The following is a 22,088-nucleotide window of genomic DNA, read 5'->3' as shown; positions in this document are numbered from 1 at the left end:
CAAAATCAAAACAGTAGTCCTCCAAATTGGTAGTCAAACCAAAAAATAAGTAATTAAAAATTTAAACTATATTCAAATTTTCCTAATGAATCATTATCGAACATAGGGCTCTAGAAATCGTTATCATACTCGTATCTTATTAAACGGTACAGATGTTTGTGAAACAATTTTGGTCAGGGACACTTTACGTGTTTCACTTTATCGATTTAAAATCATAGTTTTAAGCAAAATCGTAAAACTAAGTACTTACTTTCTTAATTACAAGTACGCTAGGACGTCGCTCGTAAATTGCTTAGCTTAATCAACTTTTTTCCTGTAGCGGATTTCAGGAATGGAATGGTTTTATAGTACAAAAATGACCCTCTTTTATACGAGATGAGAAGTATGTGGGCACTTAAAAAATTAGATACCACTAATGATTATTTCGCTGTATACTTAAGTTATTTCTAAAAAAAATATTAAAATCAACTTAAGTACCCCTGTACTACCTTCTTTGTTTTCGAATTTCAGATAGCAAAACAACACTTAAGTTGAATTCCTTTTATTAAAATTGATACTTTAATATGGTTAGAAGTATATAAATTAAACAAGAAGTGTACCCACTTAGCTTAATTTGAGCCCTTCCAATGCATCCATAAAGTTTACGAAGCAGACGATGGTAAAAATAGAGGCCACCATTGAGAATAGAGGATTGAAAAAGTAGAGTGCTAAGCTCAGTAAACATGTATTTGGGTTTTGTCCTATATGAATTTTCACGTTTTCAGAGGGATTAAACATTTTATACTAATTTTAAAAGTCGCGTTACTTCATTTTCTTCGCGATTTATATTTTAAAGGTTATTTTTTATTGTCATGGTCTTTTATTTTGAATTGAATTTAACCCTGTATTTAGCGTTATTTCTATTCTAACACTCAAAACCTATAATCAAACTAACTTGCAAACCCTCAATTGGCAATATTTTATAAATTAGATTTATCTGTAAAAGTTTTATTTTAACATTTCTAATATCAAATGGTTGACAATATTTTATTAATTAGCTTTATCGGTTCGCTGTAGTCGCGTTACCATGTTATCTGCGTCCGTGCGAAACGGAAATCAAACGAAATTACCTGGCGAGCGAAAATAATAATTAGTGCACTTCTTGTATTATTTATATACTTTTGCTATGGTACATTTGATTATAAAAATTTATAAATTACCAAACCCCTCCTCCCACCTCTCACCGTTTTTTAAGTACCAAATGAAGTTATTATTTCAAGTGATTTCTGATTTGGCATAAATATAGGAGCGAGCATTCTACATTTTTACATTCTTCGTAATTACGAGCAAGTTTAAGGGCTAAATATTAGCTATGGAAAATAACGTGGATATGCGTGTAACTAAAGCAGTTCTTAGGTTTTCTTTTAAGCCTGATATGCCAAACGAAAAACAATTTTCGTTTAGAACGTTAGAAATAATGTTAAGAAAATATAAAAACTGGTATTTACGTGAATTGAACCTGCAAGAGGACGAAGGTTACATCGACGTCCATCTAGCTACCCATGTCGTCATTGAGAAGATTTTTCAAAGATTGGGCCCTCACTCAAGGGAATACATTAACGTAAGCTTGAAATTTGTTTTGATCTAATTATTATTATTATTATTATTATTCGATTCAAAACTTTGATTATACAACATAAAAACTTGCGGAGACTAAAGCGTTAGTAAGTTAGTGTATGAATGTATGTATGTACGATAGTGGATATATGAGACAGTGATAAATTGAACTAGTGAATAGAAGGTATGGATTATCTTTTAGCTTATTATTTTGATTTCTTTACTTTATAGATCGAGAGACGTATTGTAGGGGTCTCGGACGAGGACGAGGAAAAAGTTAATGCAATGCTAGATGTTTTTTTACACGGCGATTTACCCAACGCTGAATAAAACGAAGCATCTTCATCTTCGGTGAAACGGGTACCGACTCCCAAAATTGAAATTAAGGCAAAAAAAATGAAAAAAAATCTGTATAAAAATAAAATAAATAAATTTATTTTGATCCGAATGTGGTTTTTGTTATGGAACCAATGACAATAAGCTTTAAACTTGGCTTACTTTGATAAAAAACGTCTCTTATTCCCCAAGAACATGTATATTTATCGAGAATGTACTACCTCTATTAGATATTTTGGAGGAAGGGCGAACTAAAATTTATGCTTGTTTACGAAATTAATTAGCATATTTTTTTTAAAAAAAACAAATGCATTCATGTTAGGATATGATTTACGGAAAATGTACTTTCATGGGCTAGGCTTAGAAATTTAGTCTTAACTATTTACACTTTACAGGTTTTTAGGTCTAGCTTTAATTTTTTGCGTATTGGAAAATGTATTTCAGCATATTATTATAAGTAAACTTTTAGTGTTATCAATGTCCACCAGTTAGGAAATGGTTTATGGATAGGAAAATATTTATAAATACTAAAGACAGAGGCAGAAACTAGGAGATCAGAGGAAAAAGATTTTTGAGATGCCCCTGATGTGATAGCCTACATTGAAGATGTTGAAATTGTTTGGTGAGAAATCACAAAACCTTTAAAATAAAATAATTGATTTTCCGTATTTAATTTTTTTCTTAAAATCCTACTACTATGCCAAGAATGTATTTATTTATTTATTTATTTATTTATACTTAGGGAGAATGAATATGTCGATAATATTTTTAGCGTTTCTCCAATTCCACCCGTTGAGATCTTTTAATATCACTGCTTTGAGAACCATGGCGCCATCTAAACTTTGAAATAATCCTTAATTAAATATATTGATAAAAGAACTCTAGTGATGACACTTCCACTATTTTCAGTGACGTACCGATTCTCACGTGACTTTCATTTTCTGTGCGCGCGCACCCGATTAATAAGATAACTGAACTTTCAGCAATGGATTTTTTTTCCACTGGTACTTAAGATATGCCGTCAGGGTAGTCATGGGAATCAATTCTTAGTTATCTCAATAAAGAGTCTTAGCATTGGGAATAGTCATTGAAGGTCACGCTGAAAAGTAAGTTATAATAATAATAATCAGCTAGGCTATTTTATTATATTTAAAATGAAATTTTTAGGCATTCTTTTATATATATATATATTGGAAATGTATTAGACAGAAATTAGGTCTAGTAGGGGTAAGATTAGCGTAGAAATTAAGTTACTATCACGTGACTCGTTCATTTTTCTGTGCACGCGCACGTTTAATAAGATAACTGAACTTTGAGCACTGGATTTTTCCACCGGTACTTAAGATATGCCGTCAGTGTAGTCATAGGATTTTTCACTCTTAATAAATACTTTAAAATGTAAAAAATAAGACTCATTATTGAAAAAAACTTAACACATAGCCATTTTTTAGCAATCTTCTACGTAACTCAATTTTCCAAGAGGATTGTTTTCCGTAAACATTTTCAAGTGAGAGCTCGATTTTGATATCGTCAACGTGGTATTTCCAAAACTCTCCTTGAGTAGCAAAGGGTTTTTTCCAAATACTCAAGTGGGTTAATATGTGCCGTCAATCATTAGAGGCAGTTTAAACTGTCAGAGAGAGACAGCCAATAGAATTTGAGGGTTATTTGAAGTTTAGATCACGTGATGAATTATTCTCAACAAGATAGGAATAAATTAATCTTCCGTGCGTCATTTCTCTACGGCACATTGACGAGTAAAGACCTGCTGACGGTTCGCTCAGTCTTTTCTACAGCTTGACAAAGGATTTCTACCCATAAAGTAAGTAACTATTTTTTCTTGGTAATAGACTATATTTTTAGACATATTTAAAACAATTTGCATATTGAAAAAAGCATTTATATTGATAATTTTAGCGTAGAAATTTAACCATATTGATAAAATTAGGTTTAGTAGACTTAGGGGGTAAATGTAGGCTTAGAGAATGTATCATTTGAAACTATAGAACGTATTTGGTCTAGATCAGCTATGGACATTGAAGTGTATCGACTTGAAACGTTTCGTCACTGGAAAAATCCGCACGTCACTAAGGAGCAACTAGCGAAGGCTGGATTCTACTATATTCAGCGGGGCGATGAAGTACGATGTTACAAATGCCATGGCGTATTAGAAGGATGGAAATCAGGAGACGTACCAGAACTTGAACATGCTAGATTCTTTCCAAACTGTCCGGCTAGGGATAATTCACCATCGGAAAAAAAGTACCTTTCGCTAGAATGGGACATTCCCCCGACGCCAAAAGCAACTACGGTCTCTGACAAAAGCTTCTCACCTGTACCAGAAGAAGACGTTTGTAACTGTCCCTCGGATGTCAGACGATACTGTTGCTAAACACTACAAATACGTGAGTTAGAACTTTTAATTAAATTAAGTTGCAGGAGATCGTTTCACCCCATTTAAATGCCTGTAAACTTAACTACTTTAATTTGTTTTAATTGTGTAATGTACAAGATAACCATCTAATGGAATATCTGATAGTACCTACTAACATGTAAAACAAAGTTCTAAAATAAAAAATTAAATGTAAATAACTTGTTTTTATTGCCTAGAGATTAGAAATTAAGGGGTTCGAAAGCGATAAGCAAACGGGTAAAAATCTAATCTCCAGATATCTGCGCGAGGAAAACTAATTTTGGAGAATGGGGATGGGGGAAAGCAGGGATGTACCCAAAAATGGACCAAATGTACCCCAAAAACGACCAAAGTCACCATTTTCGGCCCTATGTACCCCATTTCGGACCAAATGTACCCCAAACTGGACCTTTTAGCTTTATTGTAATGTTAAACTCCCATAGAGATTCCCCTAAAAAGAATAATAAACTGGCGGTCCAATTTTGGGTACATTAATTATTTCGGAGAGATAAAACTAATTCTGGCAAACTGCTGCGATTTATAGCGAATGGGGAAAAAGCCAATTTCTAGCGATTGGGATCGATAGTATGAGAGATAACAATTATGGTTGTTTTTATTGCCTAGAGATGGGGGAAAGCAACTGGTGATTAGAAGGGGTGAAAGCAATGGGGGAAAGGAGCTGGTGAACGAGAGATAAAGTATCCAGTGAATGGGGGTTGGGGGAAAGCAACTGGTGATTAGAAGGGGTGAAAGCAATGGGGGAAAGGAGCTGGTGAACGAGAGATAAAGTATCCAGTGAATGGGGGTTGGGGGAAAGCAACCCGTGAACGGGAGAATCTGGTGAATAGAAATTCTGGTGATTAGAAATTCTGGTGATTGGAAATTCTGGTGATTGGAAATTCTGGTGATTGGAAATTCTGGTGATTGGAAATTCTGGTGATTGGAAATTCTGGTGATTGGAAATTCTGGTGATTGGAAATTCTGGTGATTAGAAATTCTGGTGATTGAGATGGGGACGCGGGTGTGGGAGGAACGGGAGAGGCGCGGGTGAACGGCGGGAGCCAAGCTCTTTGTGTCTATCCGGTGATTGAGAATGAAATTCTCATTCACCGGATAGACACCCTTCTCTCTGCGGTCCAACAGGACCTTCAACTATGGACGGTGTTCACAGTGTCCCTTACGATTAGAGTTGTTAATTTTCCGGAAAAATTAAGTGCTGAAAATCGGAAAAATAAAAAAATGTAAACATACTGTATATTATATTATATTCCATGAAGTATCAGTCTTTTATAAAACTTTTAATTTTTGCAAAATAACCATGGAACGTAATTTTAAAATTTATACTGTATATTACTTTTTAAAGGTTTTTATTTTAGACTAGTCTAGAGTTTTAGATGTATTTTTGGATTCGACAAAATGAGGAGAAAATACAGCGAAATTTAAAATTGGCCAAAATTTTAGGCTATTTTTTTCGGTAAAATATTCCCGAAAAAAGTCCTCGATAATTTTGCGACTTGCAACTCTATTTACGATATTTGTGGTTGATCATTCTAATTGTAAGTAGACAATAAGTTTAAAATAGATATATCTATAGGTGCCCAGTATGTCACGTGGACAGTGTTAAATACCTTGTGTACCAATTCTTAGTTCATTTAGGAAAGTGTTCGCTTGTTCCATTTTTTAATATGTCGTGCTTTACGAAATGTCCAAGTCCCTAGTCTCGAGTCCTGAGCAAAAAGATTGGAGTGTAAATTACCTTTTGGGCAATGGTAGTCAGCTTTTGTTCAAACAATTCCCGTGAGCCTTCCTCCAGGGCCGGATTACCCAATACATAATTTGCATCCCTACGTCATCAATGACGCCGTTAAAAGTATAGGAACATGCACCAAGAATAAATATGTAATTTACTCAAGAATGAACGGTACGATGTCGCCATTTTGCTGGTGTAGGTTTCTCAGTAAAACGCAGTTTCAATCGTCAGTTTGTGGATTTTAATTATTTTTAAATGATTAAGAATTAAGTTTCACGTTAAAAATGGTTAACTGCCTAGTTAAAATTGCTCGAGTAGTTCCATTAGAAAGGGAGACCGAAAATTTTAATTTTATTCAATACCGAACGTAATTGTAAAAGAGATCACAACGAAGGCCTAGTTTGATAAACTTTGCTAACTTATTTTCTTAGATATTCCTGTCGTTATTTGCTATTTTATTTAAATAACCCGGGTTTAAAATCCTATCTGGGTTTTCCCAAGGCCCTTAACGATATTAATTTAAAAATTTGAAAGTATTAATCTAATTTTCGTACGTTTTGTCGCTTTGAAGAGATGACCAACAAAATGGCTACCTATTTGGTAGCTATGCGCGAAATGGTTTGAAATTTTCACTCCCATCCTGCATCCTGGTTTCCAAGGAGACCATAGGCCCCTCCCATAGGTGCAAACTATGTATAGGCTGACTAGGCCCGGGCACCAAGCCTACAAGGGGCACTAAGAGGTTTCATATTACCAATATAATCAACAAAATAAATTCTATAGATTTTAAAATAATATTGTATTCCGAAAATTCTAAGTAAAAGCGTGGATTTAATATCCCAGACAGTGTTCCTAAAAATCCACCTTTTTCGCCAGTGGCCAATAGAGTATTTTCAGTTCGTAGCTTTGGCAATGGCCGCCATTTTTTGCGGGATTTTTTCTCTACGTCACGTGATACTTAAATCACTGTATAGTGGAAAATTGGCAAATAAAGAGAAATTGCATTTCAGAGCTTAAAAAAGTAATTGCAATTAGATTTTTAAGAAGTTTATTGTAAAAATGTCTTAGTTTACGCTGAACTTACAATGTTAGAATTAATTATTCCAAAAAAATTAACCGACTATTCTAATGTTAATCAGAATCTGACCATTCCTACGCATATACATTAGCCTTAAGTAGCCCAAATCTGAAATTTCTGTGTTAAAATAGTTTTTTTATTATTTTATAGTTTTCTGTGGTAAAATAATTTTTTTATTATTTTATAGTTTTCTGTGGTAAAAATATTTCTTGACCACTTTTGTCCAGATTGGCCACTAAATTCACTTTTTTCCAGGCCGGAATTTTTCACTATTTTCCACACTATTAGCCACCTGGCATTTTCCACCTCGGAACCTATCCCCTCAATACACGCTTTTTAGGCTCAATCTATGACAAGTAGACGACACCAGGTGATAATCACCGATTTGGTTCAAACTCGAGTACAATGCAACTTGAAAAACCTGCAAGGCAAAAGTTGTTTTGCCAAGGCAACCGAAAACGTTTTTGACAACCTGATTTTGAAATTTTTCCATTGAAAATAAAATGGAATCTGAAGGATTTTAACGAGGGGTAAGACAGTCTCAGATAATCTGTACGCTGAGTTCGTGCATTTAGCACTGTTAAAGGTACATATTTTGAAGAGTTCGTGAGTTCTTATTTATCACTGTCAATTTTGTCAAAGGTACGGCAGTGTACACCGAGTTCACAGAGTGTCTTACCCCTCGGATTTTAATGGTCTTCCCTGTGAAACTTTTTAAAAAATGAAAAATTTCATCAAGTTTAAATGCAATTTGGTCAATTTGATCAAAATGAGTAAAAAATGACCAAATTGAGTAAAAATGAAAAAAATAGAGAAAAAACAGCAATATTTTTCAAATTTAATTTTTAAAATTTATCAATTTTAATCGGAAATTAAAAATTTTTATCAAAATTTATTAAATTTGACAAAAATAGATTAAACTTGATTATTTATTTAAATCGGGTAAAAAAGGATAAATTTTAGGCATGTGCGAGTACTCGATTTCGTTTATCAGTCCACTATTTTATTGTTGTAATCCCTTGTATGGCCAGTTATTAATTTAGACTTCTCAAATATGGCTTCAAAAAAACGTAAAAGCTCTGGCAGTAATTAATAAATATAGTTTATTTTTGAAAAATGTTTTACTTAATAAACCCAATTATTCAGAGCCTTTTTAAGCTAAATCTATCACGGAGTACTCGAAACCCCCCTTTATAAAGTTAGGTCTTAGTAATTATTCAAGTACTCGAAACCCCCTTTATAAAGTTAGGTCTTAGTAATTATTCAAGTACTCGAAACCCCCTTTATAAAGTTAGGTCTTAGTAATTATTCAAGTACTCGAAACCCCCTTTATAAAGTTAGGTCGTAGTAATTATTCAAGTACTCGAAACCCCCTTTAAAAAGTTAGGTCTTAGTAATTATTCAAGTACTCGAAACCCCCTTTATAAAGTTAGGTCTTAGTAATTATTCAAGTACTCGAAACCCCCTTTATAAAGTTAGGTCTTAGTAATTATTCAAGTACTCGAAACCCCCTTTATAAAGTTAGGTCTTAGTAATTATTCAAGTACTCGAAACCCCCTTTATAAAGTTAGGTCTTAGTAATTATTCAAGTACTCGAAACCCCCTTTATAAAGTTAGGTCTTAGTAATTATTCAAGTACTCGAAACCCCCTTTATAAAGCTAGGTCTTAGTAATTATTCAAGTACTGGAAACCCCCTTTATAAAGTTAGGTCTTAGTAATTATTCAAGTACTCGAAACCCCCTTTATAAAGTTAGGTCTTAGTAATTATTCGAGTACTCGAAACCCCCTTTATAAAGTTAGGTCTTAGTAATTATTCGAGTACTCGAAACCCCCTTTATAAAGTTAGGTCTTAGTAATTATTCAAGCACTCGAAAACCCCTTTATAAAGTTAGGTCTTAGTAATTATTCAAGTACTCGAAACCCCCTTTATAAAGTAAGGTCTTAGTAATTATTCAAGAACTCGAAAACCCCTTTATAAAGTTAGGTCTTAGTAATTATTCAAGTACTCGAAACCCCCTTTATAAAGTTAGGTCTTAGTGATTATTCAAGTACTCGAAACCCCCTTTATAAAGTTAGGTCTTAGTAATTATTCAAGTACTCGAAACCCCCTTTATAAAGTTAGGTCTTAGTAATTATTCAAGTACTCGAAACCCCCTTTATAAAGCTAGGTCTTAGTAATTATTCAAGTACTCGAAACCCCCTTTATAAAGTTAGGTCTTAGTAATTATTCAAGTACTCGAAACCCCCTTTATAAAGTTAGGTCTTAGTAATTATTCAAGTACTCGAAACCCCCTTTATAAAGTTAGGTCTTAGTAATTATTCAAGTACTCGAAACCCCCTTTATAAAGTTAGGTCGTAGTAATTATTCAAGTACTCGAAACCCCCTTTAAAAAGTTAGGTCTTAGTAATTATTCAAGTACTCGAAACCCCCTTTATAAAGTTAGGTCTTAGTAATTATTCAAGTACTCGAAACCCCCTTTATAAAGTTAGGTCTTAGTAATTATTCAAGTACTCGAAACCCCCTTTATAAAGTTAGGTCTTAGTAATTATTCAAGTACTCGAAACCCCCTTTATAAAGTTAGGTCTTAGTAATTATTCAAGTACTCGAAACCCCCTTTATAAAGTTAGGTCTTAGTAATTATTCAAGTACTCGAAACCCCGTTTATAAACATAGGTCTTAGTAATTATTCAAGTACTCAAAACCCCCTTTATAAAGTTAGGTCTTAGTAATTATTCAAGTACTCGAAACCCCCTTTATAAAGCTAGGTGTTAGTAATTATTCAAGTACTCGAAACCCCCTTTATAAAGCTAGGTCTTAGTAATTATTCAAGTACTCGAAACCCCCTTTATAAAGCTAGGTCTTAGTAATTATTCAAGTACTCGAAACCCCCTTTATAAAGCTAGGTCTTAGTAATTATTCAAGTACTCGAAACCCCCTTTATAACGCTAGGTCTTAGTAATTATTCAAGTACTCGAAACCCCCTTTATAAAGCTAGGTCTTAGTAATTATTCAAGTACTCGAAACCCCCTTTATAAAGCTAGGTCTTAGTAATTATTCAAGTACTCGAAACCCCCTTTATAAAGTTAGGTCTTAGTAATTATTCAAGTACTCGAAACCCCCTTTATAAAGTTAGGTCTTAGTAATTATTCAAGTACTCGAAACCCCCTTTATAAAGTTAGGTCTTAGTAATTATTCAAGTACTCGAAACCCCCTTTATAAAGTTAGGTCTTAGTAATTATTCAAGTACTCGAAACCCCCTTTATAAAGTTAGGTCTTAGTAATTATTCAAGTACTCGAAACCCCCTTTTTAAAGTTAGGTCTTAGTAATTATTCAAGTACTCAAAACCCCCTTTATAAAGTTAGGTCTTAGTAATTATTCAAGTACTCGAAACCCCCTTTATAAAGCTAGGTGTTAGTAATTATTCAAGTACTCGAAACCCCCTTTATAAAGCTAGGTCTTAGTAATTATTCAAGTACTCGAAACCCCCTTTATAAAGTTAGGTCTTAGTATTTATTCAAGTACTCGAAACCCCCTTTATAAAGTTAGGTCTTAGTAATTATTCAAGTACTCGAAACCCCCTTTATAAAGTTAGGTCTTAGTAATTATTCAAGTACTCGAAACCCCCTTTATAAAGTTAGGTCTTAGTAATTATTCAAGTACTCGAAACCCCCTTTGTAAAGCTAGGTCTTAGTAATTATTCAAGTACTCGAAACCACCTTTATAAAGCTAGGTCTTAGTAATTATTCAAGTACTCGAAACCCCCTTTATAAAGCTAGGTCTTAGTAATTATTCAAGTACTCGAAACCCCCTTTATAAAGCTAGGTCTTAGTAATTATTCAAGTACTCGAAAACCCCTTTATAAAGCTAGGTCTTAGTAATTATTCAAGTACTCGAAACCCCTTTTATAAAGCTAGGTCTTAGTAATTATTCAAGTACTCGAAACCCCCTTTATAAAGCTAGGTCTTAGTAATTATTCAAGTACTCGAAACCCCCTTTATAAAGCTAGGTCTTAGTAATTATTCAAGTACTCGAAACCCCCTTTATAAAGCTAGGTCTTAGTAATTATTCAAGTACTCGAAACCCCCTTTATAAAGCTAGGTCTTAGTAATTATTCAAGTACTCGAAACCCCCTTTATAAAGCTAGGTCTTAGTAATTATTCAAGTACTCGAAACCCCCTTTATAAAGCTAGGTCTTAGTAATTATTCAAGTACTCGAAACCCCCTTTATAAAGCTAGGTCTTAGTAATTATTCAAGTACTCGAAACCCCCTTTATAAAGCTAGGTCTTAGTAATTATTCAAGTACTCGAAACCCCCTTTATAACGCTAGGTCTTAGTAATTATTCAAGTACTCGAAACCCCCTTTATAAAGCTAGGTCTTAGTAATTATTCAAGTACTCGAAACCCCCTTTATAAAGCTAGGTCTTAGTAATTATTCAAGTACTCGAAACCCCCTTTATAAAGTTAGGTCTTAGTAATTATTCAAGTACTCGAAACCCCCTTTATAAAGCTAGGTCTTAGTAATTATTCAAGTACTCGAAACCCCCTTTATAAAGCTAGGTCTTAGTAATTATTCAAGTACTCGAAACCCCCTTTATAAAGCTAGGTCTTAGTAATTATTCAAGTACTCGAAACCCCATTTATAAAGCTAGGTCTTAGTAATTATTCAAGTACTCGAAACCCCCTTTATAAAGTTAGGTCTTAGTAATTATTCGAGTACTCGAAACCCCCTTTATAAAGTTAGGTCTTAGTAATTATTCGAGTACTCGAAACCCCCTTTATAAAGTTAGGTCTTAGTAATTATTCAAGCACTCGAAAACCCCTTTATAAAGTTAGGTCTTAGTAATTATTCAAGCACTCGAAAACCCCTTTATAAAGTTAGGTCTTAGTAATTATTCAAGTACTCGAAACCCCCTTTATAAAGTTAGGTCTTAGTGATTATTCAAGTACTCGAAACCCCCTTTATAAAGTTAGGTCTTAGTAATTATTCAAGTACTCGAAACCCCCTTTATAAAGTTAGGTCTTAGTAATTATTCAAGTACCCGAAACCCCCTTTATAAAGCTAGGTCTTAGTAATTATTCAAATACTCGAAACCCCCTTTATAAAGCTAGGTCTTAGTAATTATTCAAGTACTCGAAATCCCCTTTATAAAGCTAGGTCTTAGTAATTATTCAAGTACTCGAAACCCCTTTATAAAGTTAGGTCTTAGTAATTATTCAAGTACTCGAAACCCCTTTATAAAGTAAGGTCTTAGTAATTATTCAAGTACTCGAAACCCCCTTTATAAAGTAAGGTCTTAGTAATTATTCAAGTACTCGAAACCCCCTTTATAAAGTTAGGTCTTAGTAATTATTCAAGTACTCGAAACCCCCTTTATAAAGTTAGGTCTTAGTAATTATTCAAGTACTCGAAACCCCCTATATAAAGTTAGGTCTTAGTAATTATTCAAGTACTCGAAACCCTCTTTTTAAGCTAAGTCTAATTCTTCGAGTACTTGAAACCACATTTTAAGCTATGCCTAAAAGCTCGAAAGGTCGGTAAGATTTTAAAGCTCGGCTCGATACTCGAAAAGTGAGATTTTTAATACTCGAAGCTTGACTCGAAACCCAAAAATCAAGGCTCGCACATGCCTAATAAATTTTATTTATTTGATCAAATCTTGACATATTTTGTTCAATGTATCATATTCTTTTGAATTTAAAACATTGTTGTCGTCAAATTTAGTGTGGTGTACCGAGCAATTTCACATTTCTTCTAGTTAAGTTAAAAAGAAGTCGTTGCAAACTATTATTTGTTTTATTTCATACTCCCTTTAATGTTGTTACCCACTTGTGGAGGTTAACGGTAATAGTTAGAGTAGGGAGCTGTTGCCTCGCGTGGCAAGAAGGGCTAGCCACTACCCTCTTACGCATTGTAATCCGGCCACCTGAATTAATTTCTTTAAAAGTCGCTTGATGACTTAGGCATAAGGTGGTGCCTTGGATATTTGCCTAGCTGATTATTATTATTATTATAGACGCATTCACATATTGCCTACAGGGAAATATGCAAAAAGGGGCGAAGTCCACCCGAGGTACCTTCCTATTTAATAATGTTTGAGGTAGATGGCGACACTATAAAGTTTATGAAAAATAAACTTTTTTAAAAAGTTATTAATTAATTACTAAATTATAGTACTTTAAATTCTTATTAAAAATATATAATTTTTGTAAATTAAATAACCAATTAATTTTAACAGTAGTTAACTCTTTCCGCCATAGATGACACTATAATACAATTTTAAACTATCCAATCAGGGAAGATAATTTGGTATTCTAAATCTCGACAAAACCGTTCTCCACTAAAAACTGAAAACTTTCAAGCAATCGTTGAAAATCTAAATTATGACGTCATGTTGCTATCAGAGCGCCATCTATTAACAAATAACGCCATCACCACGTTACCTCGGATGAATTTTACCCCTTTATAGTCGTCTTTGCCCGTTAAAAATTGTAAATCGATCTATTATTATTCTGCGTCGTGTTAGTCTCATTTTGCCAAAGACTATGTATACGCTTCGCTTACTAGACAGGCGTGTTCTATGGCTCAACTTGTATACCGATTGTGGCTCCATCTCGACGCTGGTCAAAATTTTCCCCTAGTTTGAGCTGTGGGACTAGTGGTGCCTCTAGCCACGGGTCAAAATATTACCCCAGCTTTTACAGTGCTACAGAGGTGTTAACAGGTTTTTACTAGGAATACGCCTGTCTAGTAAGCGAAGCTTATATATAGTCTTTGCATTTTGCATAGCACTGCATTTGTTCCTTTAAAACAGATTAGGCAATGCACGATTCATCCGCTCGTAAAAACAACACTCGGTGACTACGAACCAATTTCCGCGCTAATTGAGCCGTTTAAAAGCTTATCTCGGAGGCCGTGGAAAGATGGCGGGTCGTAGAATTTGATTCCTGGCGCTCCTAATCCTCCTTTCGTCAATTGTCAGCTCCACAAAGATTCCCATCTGGAGACGAGACAAAAAGATTTTCGCCAAAGAGCGTGAGAATCGGGGAAGCTGGGGCTCGTCTCGGCACACGCGGACCAGCTGCGATGACCCCCGAGAGTCCGACGTCCCTTCGACTGGTACCCACCGACTTCACCCTACTTCCCAGCGTCGACAGTCGGTGTCCGGTGACGGAGTGGTAGCACTCTAGATTGGATTGTTTCCCCTGGCGAGAGAAGAGAGTACATTAGGAAAAGGAAACGAGATTTCACTGGTCCTGTCAATTTTGGACGCTATCAAAACAATCTGGCTCTTTAAGCGGCTTACGCGATTGTTTTTGCCGCTTCTTTAACCTCTCTTTATATATAAGTCACTGCCTCGAGTTCTTAGAAACGCAACAGAAAAGACCATCGTTCGTTAAGTGTGATTTGGCGCTCCATCTGGGCTTGTTTTTTCCCTTTGGTTCGATGGATGGCGTTGATTGCCGGGTCTATCTCGTGATGACGGTAATTACTTTTTCTTGTTAAGAGGGTATAATATGAGGAAAGCGCGAAGGATTTTCCGTCCCGACGAGTAATTGTCGGCGCCGTCTTGAGAGCCCGGATCGGTCAATATTGAGAAGGAATATCTGACCCGTGTCATATTTGCTCGACAGATCATTCGTTTGCTTTGCTCTATGCGCCGACGGATTATCAATCAATCTGATCAATTTAGATCTATTCGACGTAAACCAGTAGCGTAGCCTGGATACACTTAATATACCCCCATTCATTTAATTGAATGACAGAAGATGATATGAAAAATTAGAAGAATTGAATAGAACCAAAAAACAATTGTAAATACAGTCATACGTCTCGATGGGGGCACGCCCCTGTGCTATACCCCCTGGTTACGCCACTGACGTAACAGTGTAAGGTTGGTTTCTGGAAGTTTGGGGTGGCGGAGTGGTTAGCACTTTCGCCTCGCAGCAAGAGGAGCCGGGGTCGATCCCAGCTTGTGGCACTGGGTGAAACTCGGAACAACTCCTTCTGCGTTGAGTTTGCAAGTTCTATCCCCACTGGTTTAAGGGGTTTTCCCCGAGTTCTTCGGTTTCCCTTTCCATAAAAACTTGTCTAGGTTAACGGTAATAGTTAGTGTAGGGAGCTGTTGGCTCGATCTCGTGGCATGCAGGGCTTGCCACCACCCTCCTACGCATTGCAACCCGGCCACCTGAATTAAGGGCTTCAAAAGTCGCATGATGACTTAGGCCTAAGGTGGTGCCTTGGGTATTAGCCTAGCTGATTATTATTATGTCGGTGTAGAAGTTACTATACGTGTTAAAAAAAATTAAATTTTTACTATATTTCTTATTCAAAGTATACTCAAGAATTATATCGCTATAAATTGCTTATTTTAATACTTAAAATATCTAATTTTATTCCTATAAATTGCTTATTGTATTCCTATAAATTGCTTATTGTATTCCTATAAATTGCTTATTGTATTCCTATAAATTGCTTATTTTAATACTTAAAATATCTAATTTTATTCCTATAAATTGCTTATTGTATTCCTATAAATTGCTTATTTTAATCCTATAAATTACTTATTTTATTCTAATATTTGGATAATTTTATTCCTATATTTTGCTAATTTTATTCCTATAAATGCCTTATTTTATTCCTTTATTTTGCTAATTGTTTCCTATATTTTGCTTATTTTATTCGTATAAATTGCGAATTTTATTCCTATATTTTGCTTATTTTATTCCTATATTTTGCTTATTTTATTCCTATAAATTGCAAATTTTATTCCTATAATTTGCTTATTTTATTCATATTAATTGCTTATTTTATAAGTATATTTTGCTTATTTTATTCCTATAATTTGCTTATTTTATTCCTATATTTTGCTTATTTTATTCATATTAATTGCTTATTTTATTCCTATATTTTGCTTATTTTATTCCTATATTTTGCTTATTTTATCCCTATATTTTGCTTATTTTATTCCTATATTTTGCTTATTTTATTCCTATATTTTGCTTATTTTATTCCTATATTTTGCTTATTTTATTCCTATATTTTGCTTATTTTATTCCTATATTTTGCTTATTTTATTCCTATATTTTGCTTATTTTATCCCTATATTTTGCTTATTTTATTCCTATATTTTGCTTATTTTATTCCTATATTTTGCTTATTTTATTCCTATATTTTGCTTATTTTATTCATATTAATTGCTTATTTTATTCCTATATTTTGCTTATTTTATTCATATTAATTGCTTATTTTATTAGTATATTTTGCTTATTTTATTCCTATATTTGGCTTATTTTATTCCTATATTTTGCTTATTTTATTCCTATATTTTGCTTATTTTATTCCTATAAATTGCAAATTTTATTCCTATATTTTGCTTATTTTATTCCTATAAATTGATATTTTATTCCTTTAAATTGATTATTTTATTGCTCTAAATTGATATTTTATTGCTATAAATTGATTATTTTATTGCGATAAATGGATATTTTATTCCTATAAATCTGAAAGCTTAGTAATTTTATCCCTATAAATCTGATGATTTTGTTAATATTTAGATATATTAAGCGAGCGTATAGTGCCCCGCCCGAAACGTATGGTTGTATGTACAATTATTTGTTAGTCTTTTTTTCAAATGTGTACCCTGCCTCGAAACAAAATCGTAGCTACGCTACTCTCAGTCCTAGCCTTGTGGTGTACAATCTACACCTGATAATACTCAAGTTATTTTTTAAACTATTAAATTATATTTAATTTTGTTGAAAATAAAATATATCCCATTGAATTTTATCCTTAAAAAAGGATATAGTAGTGAACCCGCAATTAGCACAGCCGGTTGTAGTGCGCGCGTAAAACGTTGAAAGCAATAAGGACGAAAATTTTTAACCGCGTTTGCGAAAAGCGTGTTTTAGCGAGTTTAATTTAAAACCTGCAAAATGAATATTGGAAGTTCTCGCGATTCTTTTTTAATAATGAATTGTACGATTTGGTATCTCGTCGAAAGGAGCGGCTTATTCTTGGGATTTTCGGCTGATTCGGCGAAAACGTACTCCGGAAAATGGTATTTCCACCTTCTTTTAATAACACTCTTTTACGCGTCCGTAAGTCGGAGTGGTTTTGCTTAGAATACACAGTTTTGGCTTAATCCTAGCCCACTGCGTTTCCCGCGTCCCAATCTTTTCCGCGCCGAAGACTCCGACTCGGTTATTGGTTCACTTTTCTAAGCTCTTTTCGAACTATAGTCTATTCCGGAGATAATTGTAGACGCGGGTATCGACTAAACGATACTCCGCGTTTCATTTATGCCGGCGAGTGACGCCTTGTAACGCGTCGGTGCTTGTAAACTTGAAGCGCGAATTACGCATCCAATTCGAGAGGGGCTAATCGCCAGCGAAACCCGCGAAACTCGGGGAAAACCTTTATAATCTTTTCCTTATTACGCGCCCGAGGCTAACCCCATCTCGCTGCTGGATAAGTAGACTACTAAATAAATTTGTTATCCGCCAAAGCTAATATATTGGCGTTTTCCGTTTTCGCTGACAAGCTTCTTTTTTCGTTCCGTCGCTAGATGGTGTCCGTGAAGCGGTTATTAAACCGCGCTAGGCCTTTGATAATACGTCGCCGCTAATATAGGGCTTCTTCTGTGTCCTCTGTTTGGATATAATATATCTGTTAGCTCAAAAAGATCGGCCGGCCGCTCGGCCTGCTAAGTAAATCAGCGGACAGCTTAATCTCCTTTTTGGGAGAGACTGACTAGTCAAGTTTGCCACCGCTCCAAAGTGTCGACCATTCTATTTTAGCTCCGAGATAGTCGAGAGATTCCCTACTTGATCTTCGCCCCGAGCGTCGGGGGGTCGGAAACGCTCGCTTCCCCCTCCCTTCGGAGCTCCCCCTGATGTAATATTGCACGCAAAAAGGAGGGCTGGGTGGGCGCGATCTTGCTTGGGCGGAAACGGTCTGTATTGCCCGCAAATCCGAAAATGATGTTTACCCAGCCAAAGTAATCAGCTCCGGTGGGGCCAATTTCGGCTCATTGGTGGCCCGCGCGCGGCCCCGGAACGACACCCCACCCGGCGCCACGATGACCTTAGCCTACCCGCGGACCGTACCCGGGCGACGGGTTTCGGGGTGTAGTGTCGGCTGAGGTCGGGTTCGCCCGGGGCGGGCGTCGTTCGAAACTATATACAGAGTGTCGAGCCGACGTCTCCAACCCCGGAAAATTTCCCTTTTCGATATTCTTTTATTAAATAGTTGACTGGATACACAAAGCGTTGCCCCCGCGCGACTGCAGCCCGGCTACTCAGCGTTATATTTTGTATAAAAAATCTCGGCGCTCCGGGCTATATCCCTTTTATTTCACTCCCAGGAATAGCGCTCGCTCGAACAAACTGGCAAACTAAATTCACTGTCACTGCAAACCCGGAGACCGCTATTTTATATATTGAATGTAATGGGAACTTACGATGCCATCCAACAAGTCGGGCCGGTCGCGATGACCCGGTTTCGCCTATTTCTAAAACCATTTCATTTTCATCCAAATTGGAAATTGGAATAATTTTTTGCGCGGTTCCGAAACTGCTCTCAACCGCTCTGGTCAGATCCGTAGCAACGGTGGGCATTCGTGGGCGATGCCCCCTCAAAAATAAATGTTGCCCCCCTCAAATTAAATTTTTCTTTAACCCCACCCGCCTCCTCAATTTAATCCATTCCCCTTCAAAAAATATTCTCTGTTTTTTAACCTTTTATTCGTTGAAATTTTCCTTTTGGACCACCTGTCTTTGCGTAAGGTTTAGATCGTTTTTTATAGGTAACTATTTCTTAATAAAATAAAAAAATTGAATAGTTCATCGACACTAAAATAGATGGCACTGTGTGATTTTCAAAATATTTTCGTATATGTTTTTTCAAAATTCATTATTAATTAAATGATGAACTATTCAAATTTAAAAACGACCGAAATTATACAATCTACCCTGTTTTAAGTTGTATGGGAAAACTACATAGACTAGACAAACAATGGATAGACAACGTTGTCAAACGTAAATAATTAAAGTTTCAAGATTCTCAGAATAATACATTGTGCGTAAAACTTAAAATGCGGTTCATTTCAATTAAAGTTTGTCAAGTTATATTTAAATTATGATACTTTATTTCTAGATTTTTTAAAGGTCATTGTAACGTGTGTTTAATTAGCTTCAATTTGAAATTAACTTTGAGGAAATCTATAAAGCAGAACCCGTGGAATTCAACGAAATATTAACTTTATATTTTACGTGAATTTTAAAAAATTTGGGTCAAGACCCAGTTTATATTAGCCTTAAGAACCAACGCAGCTTTGGTGCTTCCAACCGATTCTCAGATAACAGTTGCGTTATCTCAACCGTGAAAATAATTATGATAAATCAGATATCAGATTATCCGAAAGTTACTTTCAGATATGATCAGTTCAGTTGATTTGGGTCCAATCATGCCTCTCAGTTATTGAGTTGACATAAATAAATTAGTTTCTAAATTTCAATAACTCTTTTTTTTATTCCCTAAACTTATCAGTCCGATAGCTGTTCAGCGAATTGAATCTGATGATATTATTCATTCAGATCGGTTACTTGGAATAACAAATCAGATAAAATTCGAGAACAGATTGCTGTGGGGAATATAACAGATCAACATGATATGACAAATTATTATCTTCGGATTACGCGATGGTCTAATTGTAGAGTACGATTTGGTCGATTGAAAGGTTCCCCTCCCGACTGCGGATGAAACTGAAAATGTATTTGGTTTTCTAGAAATTCTTAAAAAGATGTCGCCACTGCGTCGAAAGAAATGTATTAGTCGCTAATGCTTTCTTCGGAGCTCTGATTTTATCTAGGAGGATTCTAGCTAACCTGGAGTGGTCATCTCCCGTTTTAGGCGGGGCAGTAAAAAATTCACGGACATAACAAGTATCGCCATCTATCCTAGAACATTTACACTTTTAATCGGCTTTTCGTCTGCTAGCTTTTCTGTTCTCGTATTTCTAGTCTCGTGTTTTTAGTAGGAATAGACAATGAACATTTAGTTTATTTCCTTAACAAAATATGTGCAATATGCAAATTGAAAAGCAAGCAAAGAAAATTCTGCAACCTTGAAATTTGGGGATAGTGATAAATTAATTATTACAAGAACTTAGGGAAAGGGTTTTCGTCTCTTACCATCCACAAAATGTAAATTACAAACGGGGTGATGTTGTTTTAAAGTTTCAACAGTAATACTTTGACGGTTAATCCTTGGATTAACAATAGTAGTGCCTACTATTGTTAATCCAAGGTTAATCGACTCGTTCCAATTTTGGGTTATGTGTATCTTTTTCCCATTCTTACCAGGTTTAGGTATGGGATAAAAAAACTATATCCTTATGGCACCTAGAGTCACTACGACAATTGTCATAGCAACAGTATCTTCCCATTACTAAAATTATTGAACTAGTAAAAACAACATTAAATTCTATGAATATACACACTAACTAATTTCCTAAAGTGAAGTTATGGAGTCTGGAGAGGATTATTCGTTATATTCAAGCAGTGAGCAAATAAATCAAGCAACTGAATTTTCACATTCGAAAACTAGAAGACGAATTTTTTTTAAACGTAAACTCCTCGCGAAATATCATAAACACCCACAAAGTTCGATGACAAAAGAACTATAAGAAACCGAATTTCAGTACTTTTTAAATTTTTAAAGGATTATTTTTGAATCGATTTAGGAGATAAATTCCAGCAACGTCTTACAATGGGGTCGCTTTTCATAGTTTCACTCACGACAATCTTTGGTACAAAGTCGAAAAACCTTTACTCGCGTAGGTATAGTAATCTTTAAAGTATTGAAAAAATAAACCTGAAATGAAACATCACGGTCGTAAAAAAGCTTAATCTTATTTTAAGAACCATCTTCAATATTTCTTCCGTTTGAAGCTTTGATCAGACTCTTTTATTTATTATTTAGTGTACCCGTGTGCGGGAACATTTATAGCTGTTTTTTTTTGTCCCAATGACGAAACTTAACTTGCGCTTTGTTGACTGAATCTATACCTGAGACTCCACTGCCGAGTAAACTTTTGATATCAAATTTTACGATTATTTTGTAAACTTTGGATATTAGAAAACCGCCCTTCAATAGAAAGTGTATTTTATCCCCCCGCGGCGGGCAGGAATCCCAGATATTGGTTCTTGAAATTTGATGAAATGTAGTGTTTATTGTTATATACAGCTAAAACTAAATTTAGACCGTTTTTTTTCATTTTGATATTTTGAAAAATAGTATTAATAATACTAAAAAATAATTATTATTAATAAATAATTATTATTAATAAATAATTATTATTAATAAATAATTATTATTAATAAATAATTATTATTAATAAATAATTATTATTAATAAATAATTATTATTAATAAATAATTATTATTAATAAATAATTATTATTAATAAATAATAATAATTAATAAATAATAATAATTAATAAATAATTATTATTAATAAATAATTATTATTAATAAATAATTATTATTAATAAATAATTATTATTAATAAATAATTATTATTAATAAATAATTAATAATTAATAATGAACAATTAATATTAAAAACAATTAATATACATAATCAATTTAAATTGAAATTAAATTAAATGAAATGCTTTATTTAGTGTGCAAATCAACAGTACCGAAGTACCTACAGGGAGATGCACAGGCAGTGCTAATTAATGTAGCAATCATAAAAACAAAGGGTTACAGGAGTGAGATAATTAATGGTTACAATTTGCAAAATCTTAATAATATTAATAAATAATTCATATAAATAATCAATTGATATTGATAATTTTAAGAAATAATTAATATTAATAAACAATTAAAATTGATATTATTAATAAACA

The 22,088-nt window shown here is 34.3% G+C and overlaps 1 protein-coding gene across 1 annotated transcript; it reads left to right on the top strand.

Annotated features, from left to right (window-relative positions):
- Window positions 1-3,721: 3,721 nt before the first annotated feature.
- LOC149923141 (death-associated inhibitor of apoptosis 2-like) lies at window positions 3,722-4,464 on the top strand. Its single transcript, XM_090163928.1, has 2 exons — window positions 3,722-3,754; window positions 3,955-4,464. The coding sequence occupies exon 2, from the start codon at window positions 3,962-3,964 to the stop codon at window positions 4,322-4,324; it is 363 nt and encodes a 120-aa protein (XP_090020054.1). The 5' UTR covers window positions 3,722-3,754; window positions 3,955-3,961; the 3' UTR covers window positions 4,325-4,464.
- The last annotated feature ends 17,624 nt before the right edge of the window (window positions 4,465-22,088 follow it).

The sequence above is a fragment of the Leiobunum rupestre genome, chromosome 11 (genome assembly GCF_980474605.1).
Source record: "Leiobunum rupestre chromosome 11, qqLeiRupe1.1.hap1, whole genome shotgun sequence".
NCBI lineage: Eukaryota > Metazoa > Arthropoda > Arachnida > Opiliones > Sclerosomatidae > Leiobunum > Leiobunum rupestre.
Note: the sequence above shows the minus strand (reverse complement) of the source record. Positions and strands in the feature narration are given on the sequence as shown.

Excerpts from the sequence above, each read along its gene's own strand:
- LOC149923141 (XM_090163928.1), top strand. The coding sequence starts at position 3,962 with ATGGACATTGAAGTGTATCGACTTGAAACGTTTCGTCACTGGAAAAAT.